Source organism: Schistocerca piceifrons, chromosome X (genome assembly GCF_021461385.2).
Source record: "Schistocerca piceifrons isolate TAMUIC-IGC-003096 chromosome X, iqSchPice1.1, whole genome shotgun sequence".
Taxonomy (NCBI): domain Eukaryota; kingdom Metazoa; phylum Arthropoda; class Insecta; order Orthoptera; family Acrididae; genus Schistocerca; species Schistocerca piceifrons.
Window position 1 is genome coordinate 629,317,833 of NC_060149.1, and position 13,493 is coordinate 629,331,325.

The window sequence follows — 13,493 nt, forward strand, 5'->3', positions numbered from 1 at the left end:
CGAAGTGCTAAACACTTGTTACACTTCCCAGTTCTAGTGAGCTTCATTAAATGACTGGAAAACTGAGACATGCCGAATCTGTCCGCTTTTTGTACAAGCTTGTGCTCACATCGAGCTGTTGTTTCCTGGTTGTAACACTCAGAAAAGTACCACTGTTTGCTTCTTCAACAACACCAGCTTTATTGAAGGCCTGTCGAGTGCAAATGAATCGCAGAATACAATAGATCATGACTCTTCCTGAACTAAACAGGTACAAAGGCTTCTGTATGTGGAAATCTTTTGGCCATTAAAGTACTGCGGATTCACTGACGAACTCGAATGTTAATGCTGGAGAACACTGTAAGCTTGTCTGACAGGGAGGTACTTGAATACAAACTACTGTCTCGGTGCATGCACATACTATCAGCTCCCTCGTGGAAAGCATAATGTATGGTCAAACAGAGAGCAGACACAGAACCACAGTAAGGAAGTAGACATGTCTGTTTGCAAGTCAGATGTTCACAACAGGGAATAATAATTGTCCAAATCAGTGCCATGTTGACATTAGGGAATAACATTGACCAAATCAGTGTCATGTTGACAGCAAGGAATAACATTGACAAATTGATGTCCAGAGAATAGCCAAGTACCACAAGGTCATTGTAAATAATTCCATCAGAGGCAATGTAGCACGCATCAGCGAGCTGATATAATTGAGGCTGATGTGGTCTGCTGCAGGCCTCCAATCTACTGCTTTTGCTTACTCACATGACATGGCATCAACAGATGGATCACTCCACACCACTCCTACTGACCTTACTGGATGTACACACATTGATATTGATTAAACCAGTGATACCTTTGGTACGATTACAAGAAAACTAAACTAAAAATGTAAGTAGGAACTACACTGATATATCTAAAAATATGTGAGCCCTTATAGAATGATTAAGTTTATCTTTATGAAATTGATACATATGAGGTGCTACGGAAAAGTTCCCCAAATCTAACACTAAATACAATCACATCATATAAAATTTTTATTTTCCTCTGTCGCCATCAGACTAATCCTGTTTGAATCTCAGACACTGATCGTAGAACTTTTGCCTTGATCCACCTAATGAAGTATTTCAAAGTTCTGTTTCCAACAAAACTGAAACTGAGCCAGCTAAACTCACTTCTCCTGTTGGGAAACCTGTTATGTCCTGTGTCAAGGGGAGGCGAACACAAGTTGGTAGGTCTCTCTCAGTTCATTATGGCCAGAGGATATCGGCTGGTATGTATTTTTCAATTCAAAAAGCTTTAGCAACAGCCATCTGCTTTGGGTTATTTTATATTATATATCAAATGCTACCAGTTTTGGCAAATCAATATTGCCATCTTCAGGTCCCAAACACTTTTTTTTGTATTAACAAGCTTATCGTATGGTGCCGTAAAACTGGAACTGTAAATCTGAACTGTTACGCAACTGATTCATATGAAAGAGTTGGATTTACAGTTCCAGTTTCATGGCACCATACAATAAGCTTGTTAATATGAAAAAAGTGTTGGGGTCACCCTTTCGTATAAATCAGTTGCATAACAGTTCGGATTTACGGCTCCAGATTTACGGCACCATACTATAAGTTTGTTAATACGAAAAAAAGCGTATAGGGGCCTGAAGATGGCAATATTGAGTTGCCGAAACTGGTAGCATTTGATATATAAAATAAAATTACCCAAAATATATGGCTGTTGGTAAAGTTTTTTGAATCGTTGGTAGGGGTCTGTTGATCGTCGGCATTTCAAACGCATGGTGAATAATGGGATCTGTTAGAGAAATGGCTGCAAGGGATGGGAAGGAGTACCATGTGCACTCAGTGTATGCTTGAGGGCCTCATTCAGCATGTCGAAGAGGCTATTCTGGCAGTCATTGTGGGAATAGGTTGCAGCCAACTGCAGATTGTGGCACACATTGGAATAAACAGTGCCTGTCACCTGGGCTCAGAGATCATACTAGGATCATTCTAGTGACTAGTAGAGAACGTTGAGAACACCAGCCTTGCTTACAGAGGTCCAACGAAGCTCATGATCTGCAGCATTGTACCCAGAACAGATTGTGGCCCCTAGTTCTGAGTAGAGTCGAAGGCTTGAACCAGAGACACTGATGGTTCTGTCTGTTAGAATCTATGGTGTGACTTCTTAGGCTTCAGCCATAAGGTTGAGAACTGCAGGGTCCCCCTAAATGGGTCAGGCATGCACCACGTGTCAGAGATGACTGTGTGTGGAGTGCACACAAGATTAGATTAGGTGACTTTCCATCCCATCCAGATAACAATAGGTGTGGAAAACCCAGAAGTATCTGTTTAAGAAACCAAAAAACACATGCTGCAAGTGAGAGTATTAAAATTCTAGTAGTTAACTGCCAAAGAATTCACAACAAAATGCTAGAATTTGAACTGCTCCTAAAACCATTGAAGCTCACATGATATAGGCACAGAAAGCTGGTTAAAACCTGAAGTTGACAGTAGTGAGATTTTTGGGCAAAATTTAAGTGTATACCAAAAGGATAGGATAATGGGAAATGGAGGAAGCATATTTTTCCCAATAGACAAGAAACCCGAACCACAGAGAGAGTAATTGAAGCTCCATGTGAGATTGTCTGGCCAAGCCTAAGTATATGGAGTGGGCATAAAATTTTAAGTAGAACCATCTAATGACAATCAGACTCATCTCCTAATGTAATCAAAAACTTGTACTTGAGTTCACTAACCATTCTGCAATCATCAGAGGGATCTGAAAGTGCGCAACACTCCATTATAATAATTAAAGTTTCGTTAGTGCTGGCTATGACAAGACGACTCCTGAAACATTACTGAAAGTAATGTCTTCTCTGAAAACTACCTAGAACAAGTAGTTCGAAACCCTGTTCTCGATTGAAGTATGTTAGATCTAATAGGAAAAAAAAAGTGACATCTTTGAGGATACCCATCTCAAAACTGGTATCAATAACCATGAGGCAGTTATAGCAAAAATGAACACTTAAGTATAAAGGGCACCTACAATAAGTAGAAAATTTGTGTGTTCACAAACTAGACAGAGAAGCAGCACTGTCATCTCAATGAGGAGCTTGACCCTTTTAGTACAAGATAGGAGTGTGCAGACAAACTATGGCTCAAATTTAAAAGAATAGTTGACTGGGCACTGGATAGGTATGTATCCAGTAAAGCAGTTCATGATGGGAAGGACCCTCCAAGGTATACAGTCACTGAAAAGAAGCACTAACTACTGCATAATAGGTATGAAACAAAGTGTAGGGCAATAGATATGGAGATGCTGAATGAAGCTCATTAGGCTGTCGAGAGAGAAATGCATGAAGCCTTTGGTTACTACTGTAGCAGAATGTCATTGAAATGCCTTTCCCAAAACCCAAAGAAATTCTGAGTGTATGTAAAGGCTGTTAATAGCACAATAGTTTGTGTCCACACACTCACAAATGAGACAGGAATTAAAACTGAGGGTAGCAAAGCAAAAGCAGAAATGCTTAGTTCTATTTTCAGATTTTTCTTTCTAGAGGAAAACCCAGGACTATTGCTTAGTTTAATTCTCACACCACTGAAGAGGCAAGTGAAATCGATATTTGTGTTAGTGGCATTGAGAAACAGCTGAAATTTCTAAAATTGAACAAAGCCCAAGGGCACAGAGAGATCCCTCTCAGATTCTATACCCAGTTTGTGGCTGAACTGGCCCCTCTTAGTCAGTCACTCAGTCAGTCAGTCAGTTAGTTGGTTAGATGTTCCTTGAATAACTTGCACAGTAAATCATAATGATGTGGACTGAATGATTGCACATTCTGATCACAAATTTATTTGTAAATATGGCTACATGCTGAACAGTTAAAAGTTCTGTGGTTTATTGGTATCATCATCATCAAATATGTATTAGTAATTTGTACCCACACTTGTCAATAATAGAAATTCTTCTATAGGATGGGAATATTTGTCAAGGAAAAACTTTTTCAGTTTGTTTTCAAATTTTACTTTGCTGTCTGTCAGACATTTTATACCATAGCATAAGTGATCAGAAATATTTGGCTTAATGAATGTCACTTGTGCTTCTGGTATTGTAATTATATATATATATCATTGTTCCTTTTGAACTGTAGTGGATTATTTACAACAAACTTCAGAGGGAGTAAATACACTGTGAAGCAGTAGTTGGAATGCCCAACGCCTTAAATAGATGCCTACAAGATGACTATAGGAGAGCACCACATATTATTCTTGCAGCACGTTTTTCACAATGAAGACTTCCTTTCTTAAAGAAGAGATACTCCAGAACATTATTCCCTGTGACATTATTGAATGAAAATATGCAAAATATGTCAACTTACTGATTTCTCTCTCCCCAAGATTTGCAATGATTCTAAGTGTAACTGTGGCTGAATGAAGTTGTTTTAGAAGTTCCAAAATGTTCTTTTTCCAGTTTAAATTCTCATCAGTATAGACACCTAAGAATTTCAAAGTTTCCACACTATTTATTATTTTCCCACCACGTGTTACGCTTATCATTGGTGTAGTGCCCCTAGATGTGTAGAACTGAATATGTTGTGTCTTTTTGAAATTGAGGTTGAGACCATTCACAGAAAACCGTGGTTACCATTTATTGTATTTCTCTCTGTAGGCTTGTATTGATTACAATACTAGTGTCACCTGCAAAAAGAAATAAGTCTGCTTGTTGTATAATAGATGAAAGGTGGTTTACATATATGAAAAGCAACAGTGGCCCTAAAACCTGTTAACTAAATGTCGTAGATCTCTGAAACAGAAAACTGTGCCAAGTGGTTGGAAGTAAGCATGTTACAGTCATCTACAAGAGGGGTAGCAGAAGTGACCCACAAAACTACCATCCAATGTCCTTGGCATCAGTTTGTTATAGAACCGTAGAACATATTCTGAACTCAAACATAATGAGCCATCTGGAACAGAACGACCTCCTCCATACCTACTATAAGGGGCGATCAAACAAGAAATGAGCTGGAGGCATAATTACAGAAACCAGTATCTGTATGTTAGAAGTATTGACCCTGGATGTTGAGACACTTGTCCCACTGTGACACAAGGCAGTGAATAGCTGTCTCATAAAATTCCCGGGGCTGTGATGTTAACCAGTTCCACACATACAGTTGGATGTCTTCATCTGAGGTGAATCGTTTGCCCCTCAGAGCCTTTTTAAGGGAACCAAAAATGGCATAATCGCAGGGGGAGAGGTCTGGACTGTATGGAGGGTGGCCAAGAACCTCCCATTTGAATTTCTGTAGGAGTGCCATGACTGTGTTGCCCATACGAGGCTTTGCATTGACCTGGAGCAGAATGACCCCACAGATGAGATTGCCTGGTCATTTTGATTTGATCGCTTGGCGAAAGGTGATCAAGATTTGTATCACTGGACATTCACTGTTGTCCCGTGCTGTAGGAAGTGATCAGAAGGGGGCCATCTTGGTCAAAGAAGAACATCAGCATAACCTTTCCTTCACTCAGGTGGATGGCCTTGGCTTTTTTTGGGTGGTGGTTACCCTGGATGTTTCCACTGGATACTTTGTCGTAGTGACTCTGGTTCGAAGTGATGACACCATGACTCATCTCCAGCCATCACTCGTGTCAGGAATGCATTCCCTTTCCGAGCATAGCACTGCAAATGAGCAAGACAGTGGGCCATTTGACACACTTCCTGGTATGGTTGAAGATTGTGGGGCACTCATTGGGTACACACTTTGTGCATTTGCAGTTGGTCCTTCATGATGGTATGAACACTTCCGACACTCAGTCTGACCACGGCGACTATGGCTTTCACTGTCACGCGGCGGTCCTGGGTTATGAGCTGGATGGTGTCATCAGTAATGCAAATGAAATGCGGTGCTCCAGGCTGTGCATTCTCGGCGTAAGACACCCGTCCTTCCCTGAAGCACTTGTGCCATGCCTTGACTCTTGCAAGGGACATGCAGTGTTCACCGTACACTTGTGACATTTGTTGATGAATGTCTGTTCCTCCTACTCCTTCTGCTGTCAGAAAACAGAACACCACCTTGTTGCTCTTCTGTTGATGCCTCCATGTCATGGTTTGCAATGCGGCTGGCAGCGTTGGACAATTGATGCATGTTGCTGCTAGCTCTGTATAGTCATGTGATGTGCACACGTGTCCTCTAGCGATGGGCTGTGAACTTCCACGCTCCGGTCGGAACCACACCTCATTATGCACGCCATGATATAACCCTCCTGTCACCGGTTTGCGCATTCCAGACTCCGGTTCGTTTCTTTTTGAACGCCCCTTATAATACGGATTCTGAAAACATTGATTATATGAAACCCAACTCACACTCTTCTCACATAACATATTGAAAGCTTTGGATGTAAGCAGTCAGATAGATGCAATATATCTTGATTTCTGCAAACCATGTGACTCATTGCGAAATGTGTGCTTATTATCAAAAGTACGATCGTATGAGGTATCAAGTGAAATTTGTGACTGGGTAGAGGAGCTTTTGGTAGGGAGGATGGAGCAAGTTACCTTGGATGCAGAGCCATTGACAGATCTAGAAGGAACTTTGTGTGTGCCACAATGAAGTTTGTTGGGTCTGTTGCTGTTGAATATTAATGGTGTTGACATTGTGGGCAGTATTAATAGTAACCTGAAACTTTTTGCAGTTGATGCAGTTAGCTGAAATGAAGTGCAATCTGAAAGAAGCTGTACAGATATTCAGTCCAACCTTGTTAAGATTTCAAAGTGGTGCACAGATTGGCAACTTGCATGACATGTTTGGAAATGTAAAACTACACACTTCACAAAAAAAAGTGTGGGTAAAACTGGTAGCAGACTTAGGTTTATCGGTACAGTATAAGGGAAATGCAGCCAGTCCACAAAGAAGCTTGCTTTCAAATCACTTGTGTGAGCCACCCTAGAACATTGTTCATGTGTGTGGGATACGTACCAAATAGGACTAATAGGGGATACTGAACATATACGGAGAAGCACAAATGGTCCAGGTTTGTTCGACTGGCGGCAGAGTGTGACAGAGATGTTGAAACAACTACTGACACATTCTTGAAGATAAACATAACTCCCCTGCTAAAGCCTACTGATAAGGTTTCAGGAACCAGCTTTAAATTATGATTCAAGGAATATGCTACAACCTCACACATTTTGCCCCCATAGGGGTTGTGAGGACGAGATTAGATTAATTACAGCATACACAGAGGCATTTAATCAGTGATTTTTTTCCTGTGCTCCATATGTGAATGGAATGGGGAAAGCCCTAATAACTGGTAAAATGGAACATACCCTGTGCCGTTCTCTACACAGTGGTTTGCAGAGTATGGATATAGATGAAGATGGAATGTGAGGTGTCTGCATCAGATACAAAAGTTTTGGTGCTCTTCATGCTGTTAAAATTTCAAGGCTGTGTCATTCACCACTTTTGTGCTACTACAGAATGTCAAAACATGGGAAATATCAACCACAATGATGTTCCACCCATTCTGTGACTGCAGTAGTTCTAGGAACAAACGAAGTATACTGAGTTCTCTTTAGTACTTCTCTGGGGAAGTTATGGGTTATCAACCCTATTTCTCTGCAGTAGTTACTTGAGAGTATTCTAGGCGAGTTGAATACGTAATAATACCATAAAAAAATTTATACATCAAATTTGTACTTACTTTGATGTTATGCTGCTAAATATTATAATCTCTTTTCTTTATTATTGTTTTATTAGAAACAGCAGGTGTTCTTGAACTAGAAAAAGTTTTTATTGTTTTCAAGACTCCCTGGATATGGTTTAAACCATGAGCTTGAAAATACTAATGACAAAAATTTGCAAACAGTTGTTGTATTTAATGTTGATAATTTTTTGTTATTTTTGGTGCTTAAATTCTATATATTTGCTAACATTTTTTAAAATTTTTGTATCTTTATTTAACCTTTCGTTAGGTGAGTCACCTCGTGATGCCACTAGTCATGATGTATCTCCTGGATATGTACTACGATTTTTGTCTTTAAGTGGCAATTTCTTTGTATAAAAAAAGATTGCCGTTATCTTCATTGGTACAAATGTGACATATACAGAACTGAACATCAGGCTATGATTTTAAAGTTAACTTAAATAGTTTACATAATTTAATGCAAAAGTCTAGTAAATAGCTATACAAATAGTCCTCAGTAAACCATAGATTTAAGTAAATCATTGAAATAATCAGAGTGCATCTTAGTGTCTTCATTGCTTCATACAGATAAACAATTTTTGCATGGTTTTGCAAACTAAAAAAGATGCATACCACATTTTTCGAAGATGCATACCTTTGGAGATATGAAATTTGAGGGTGCTTCCTTTTTGTTTTTTCTAACTATACGTACAAGAGACAATCTCCTTTTCTGCAATTCTATCACTAATTCCAAACTAGTGAACCAATTATCCACTGTAATGCCCCTACCAGTCTCATGTATTGGCTCAGCAAGTCTCAGAAGTACTGCTTTGACAGAATTTTATTCTGAAAGAGATCTTCTGGCAGTAGTCCACACTACAGGATGTTTGGAAATTCCTGTTAGAAACTTCTAGGACTTTTACAGGGGAGTGATTACATAATATTTTGAATAAGAAACCAGTCCATAAATGTGCCATTTCCATTGTACAAGTGTTTCAATTCAGATGGTTAACACGTCCACTTCTACCTAAGGAACTGAGTTAGGTGTGACACAGTACAGTTATTAGGTAACAATTTGAAAGGAAACATAATGCAGCATCCACTTGTTACTTAACCATATTTGATTATATCAGCACTTAAACATTACATGTTTATATTATTCTGAAACAAAAAAGGACCCAGCATACTATACATACAGAACAGTACGGATGCAATACAACATCAGGTGATCATCTGACATAGTACCAATCATCTTGTCTACTCTGTTACGTACCAGAACAAGCAGCTCTTGAGACTTTTATCTTTTGCCCAGCAGATATGGATGCATTACACATCTGAACAGAAATTGTTGTAGAATGGAACCAGTACATTTCCAGACATTGGTTCCTATTCAAAATATTATGAACTCACTCCTCTCTACAAGTCCTAGAAGTCTGTAATGGGGATTTCCAAACACCTGTACGACTCCATGTTGTAAGTATAGTGTAGTTTAGTGTCACACAGACAAAAGATTTTTATTCCACATTTATATGGTTTCAACTGGTGTAATCCACACCACCATCGAAATGCTGGTAGCTGCTCATCAGTAGTGACGTTTTGACGAATGGGGTAATGTGTCTTGTAGTTATTCACAAACGAGGTGAACATTTCCCTCATGGGCTCCAATTTGTCTATTTTTCTTTGTTATTAACTTGAGATGCCATGATCGAAATAAATGCATCTTGTTAGGAATCGGAAATGTTTCTCGGACATAGTCATTCTGAAAATATTGACGCCAAGATCATCTGCTGCCCAGAAGTCGTGAATATTTTGTCATCTTACAGTAAACACACCAACAGAAAAAGACTTTCATTGTGACTATATCTGTGTGTCTGCAATCACTCTCACATTCAAAATTCCCTTCCAGATCAGCTACGCACCCGCTGATATTTTCCACGGTTAGATGTATCATCACTAATGAAAAGGCTCCAGCAATCAAATTCAGTCATCATATTCTTTTCGTTTCCCACTACCCCAGGCAGTTTGGTCAGTGTATTATAGACCCATCACTGTGTTGTTTCCCAAGGCACATGTCTCCATTTATTCCATACTTACTTGAAGTAAAATAATAGATATGTTTTTATATCATCATTACTATGTTGTTGTTGTTGTTATTATCATCATCATCATCATCATCATCATCATCTCCTTTTGTACTCGCCCAAGTAATAATTTTCTTCACTTTCCTGTACTACATCAGTTTTCCCTTCATCGACTTAATGATCTGTGTCTGAGTCTACAGATATTGTTCCAGTCATGTCTTCAGTTTCAGAATCAATTTCTACAAAATGATGTTCAGTGGAGACATCATCATTGAAAAGAATGATCCTTAAGATTCTCAGAATTATACACAATACCCATTTTCAAGACTAGGAATTGTAGTAACAATGAAATGTACACTCATCTACCAGACAATAACAGAACTACTGGCTTGAGTGTGCTCTAAACAATGCTGTTGTTGCATTCAATAGTGGCAACAATGCATTACACAAGTTGGTGTGATACATCTAACTGATGCAACATGGTACACGTTTGAGGTCTGCCCCATAGCAACCACAGCATTATTGAGATAAGCTTGAAACTTCTGTGGAACAATAATAATGTGATGAAAGATGTCTGGGCCATGAAGCACTTATCTCCATTTCTCCATTTATTGCAGAAATATTGAACATAAATTAGTCCGTGTATATCACAGATACATATGCGACTAACAAAAGGTTAATTGTAACCAAGGAATTATTAGAACAGTGTACTTGCTGTATGGAAGTTACTCGGAAAGAATAGGCCACCACCTATCAGTAGATGATTTTGCAAATGCACATAATGTACTAGACATGTCCACCTGCACTTGGACCCAGATACACTCGCTTACCTGCACAATGTCGTAATAGATATTGGCAGTACCAAAATTAATACCATAATGACCAGTTCATCCTCTGACTTGAGAGTGACAATTTTGTGTAATTTCATTATTTTTTTAAGTACTAGCCACATCCATCCAGTTGTTTCTACCCCCTCTGCCGTCCCCTCCCCCCCTCTGCTGTCCCCTCCCCCCCAGCCACCCTTTCCTCCACACACTGCCGCACTCTCCCGCCCCACTCTGCCGCACTCTCCCCATGCCCTCTGCCGTCGTTGCCCCCCCCCCCCCAGTCTCTCTCTCTCTCCCTCCCTCCCTCCCTCCCTCCCTCCCTCCCTCCCTCCCTCCCTCCCCCCCCCCTCTCTCTCTCTCTCTCTCTCTCTCTCTCTCTCTCTCTCTCTCTCTCTCTCTCTCTCTCTCTCTCTCTCTCACTCCCTCTCTCCCCCCCCCCCACCTGTCTCTCTCTCTCCTCTCTGCCCCCCCTCCCCCTGCCCGCTCTTTTCTGAACTACAGGTAGATTTCTAGTGTGTTATGGATATCTGAAATTTTAGTGTCCATCTGGAATGGAGTCTGTTGGTTAGCTACCATAGTACTGAACCTGAACTGCATTTCATGAGTTGTGTACTTATTGCATACACAATGAGGATTTCATCCACTTGCACAGCTGTTTGTCATGTGCACTATCATTTTGACAGACATGCTGTGTGTTTTAGACAGCACAAGAAGAATGCTAATGTGGGAGTGTTGATGCTTTGTGATGTTTGAAGCATGTTTGTGATGTTTGAACACATTATAACAGATTATCTGTAACCAAAACACCACCTCAGTAATGCTGCCATCTTGTAGGACAGACATGTTTAGTTCAGTAGCTGAAATATGTTTCTCAGTTGCATCTAAGAATTTCTGTAATGTTCTATCTGATTCTCCTTTAAAATGCTGTCATACCTAAATCCACCATCAGTGTCGATGATTATTAAGTGCATGTCAACCCCCTGAAATGAACTATTTCATATGCAAAGTGACGTGAATTTATAAGATGTGGTTTATGATCTTTGATTCTGTTTTGTGAAATATGATTCTCAACAAAGTTGATGAACAAATATTTGTTTGGCAAACGTGTATGATTACCAAGCATAAAACTAATATTTGTACAGAAGGTTATAAAATGAGAAAGTTCTAAAAATCATGTGTCTTCTTGCTGAAATTTATTTTGGTACCTGTTTCAGGCAAGTATATATGTGATGGTGACCCTGACCCAAGGAATAGGTATGCAACTCCACCAGGATCAGAATGCTAGCAGCTGTGCTGTTTCTTGGAAACTCATAAGTTCCATACTTGTTTAGTTCCAGTGACTGTGTGTGTCAGTGAATATGGAGTGTATGTGAGAAAACCTATTGAGTGATATGAAAATTTGCAGTTGTGTATTTGAAAAAGTCAAAGTACCAAATTGACTGTTTGTAATAATCTAAGTCATACCTCAACATTTATTTTATCATAAAGAGTATTTTAAATTCATTGTAAAATGATGTGTACAATAATGCTGTTACTATGAAAGGCATTTCAGGTAAAACCTTTCAAAATACATAACTGGTCCTTATGAAATGGACAGTGATTCCTTGAGGCTAACTGAGGAAAAAAAAAGAGTGAATGGATGTCATTGACGATGTGCAGATGGGTGAATTTATACCACAGTTTAAACATTAGATAAGTTGACTCATGTATTTAAAAAGTGAAATGGCTATTTTATAAGTATTTAAATCCAAATCTGATTTTTTTAACATGTATGAAACACACTGAAAATTGTTGGAATTTTTATTCTGCCTTAATTTACATTCTTATGTTTATACTAAACAATGAGAAATATTGAACAGATAGGCACTAAGGCAGCAGAACAATGCAATACAGTTCTTTAAAATTTCTAGTATTCCGCCTATAATCAGCTCTTATCTTTGTTTTACTCTTTCTTTTCTTATGTGATTCTGTTGCTTGTGTGTATTGCAGTGCAAAGAGTATATATTTTCCTTTCTTTATTTTTCCCTTTAGTGACAAGAAATCTCATTTAATGGTGCAAATTTTAGTGGTATACATGTAGAGACTTATTTCCTAAATCAAAATATGTTCTGGGTTATTTGTTTCATATCTGTGTCATGTTGTGTAGTTATCAGACTGAAATAATTAATTTTCAGAGAAGTGTAACTATTTGAAATGTGATATTTTTAATCGTTATAAAGTTTAAATGTAACTTAAGATTCCTGTATAAGGTACTACACACATTTACTTCAGGTTATAAGTACACTGAAAAATTACAAACTAACAAAAAGGCTGAATGTATTGTTGAATGAGAAATAATATATATAATATCTCTCTCCACCACTCATCCTCCTCCTCCTCGTCCTCCTCCTCCCCTCCCATTACAGAATGCTTGTCAGTTGTCAGTATTTAGATATATGGTTTGCATTTACTCTGGCTGAATACAGATGTTCACTTTCTAAATGTAATACTACAGCTGCACAGTTTTAAATTTTGTGTCTTAAGGATATCATCATATATGTTTTTGAGACAACATAACTTGATGGTATCACCAAGAAATTTCTGTCAAATGCACAGGTTCCCATACCCAGCTGTATGAACTATTAAAAAGTGAATCATGCCAGTGGGAATAAATGACAGTTAAGCTTAAGTATCTTTACTAAGACAGTTTCAATCTGTGTGTCTATCACATGGGAAATCAGTTCTGTTGCATATGTTGCCTTTCAAGAACATTGCCTCTTCATATGTGTAACTTTTTGAAGGTTTGTAATTCTTGGTATTTATACCAATTATTGCATTAAAAATTTGTATGTAATCAAATCTGGATTGAAACAGTGCCTTAAAAAGGCAGAAAGTGTAATTATTTAATGCAAATTCACTCTGCATTTTTTTGTCCTTAAATGTATTTCATGTGT

General features: G+C 38.7%; 1 protein-coding gene across 1 annotated transcript in view; it reads left to right on the plus strand.

The window, feature by feature from the left end:
• LOC124722546 (F-BAR domain only protein 2-like) overlaps positions 1–13,260 on the plus strand; it is a 313,554-nt gene extending 300,294 nt beyond the window's left edge. The window contains exon 19 of the mRNA XM_047247688.1: positions 11,775–13,260. Within this exon, the coding sequence (XP_047103644.1) occupies positions 11,775–11,845 (71 nt within the window). The 3' untranslated portion in view covers positions 11,846–13,260. The remainder of the gene's footprint in view (positions 1–11,774) is intronic.
• The last annotated feature ends 233 nt before the right edge of the window (positions 13,261–13,493 follow it).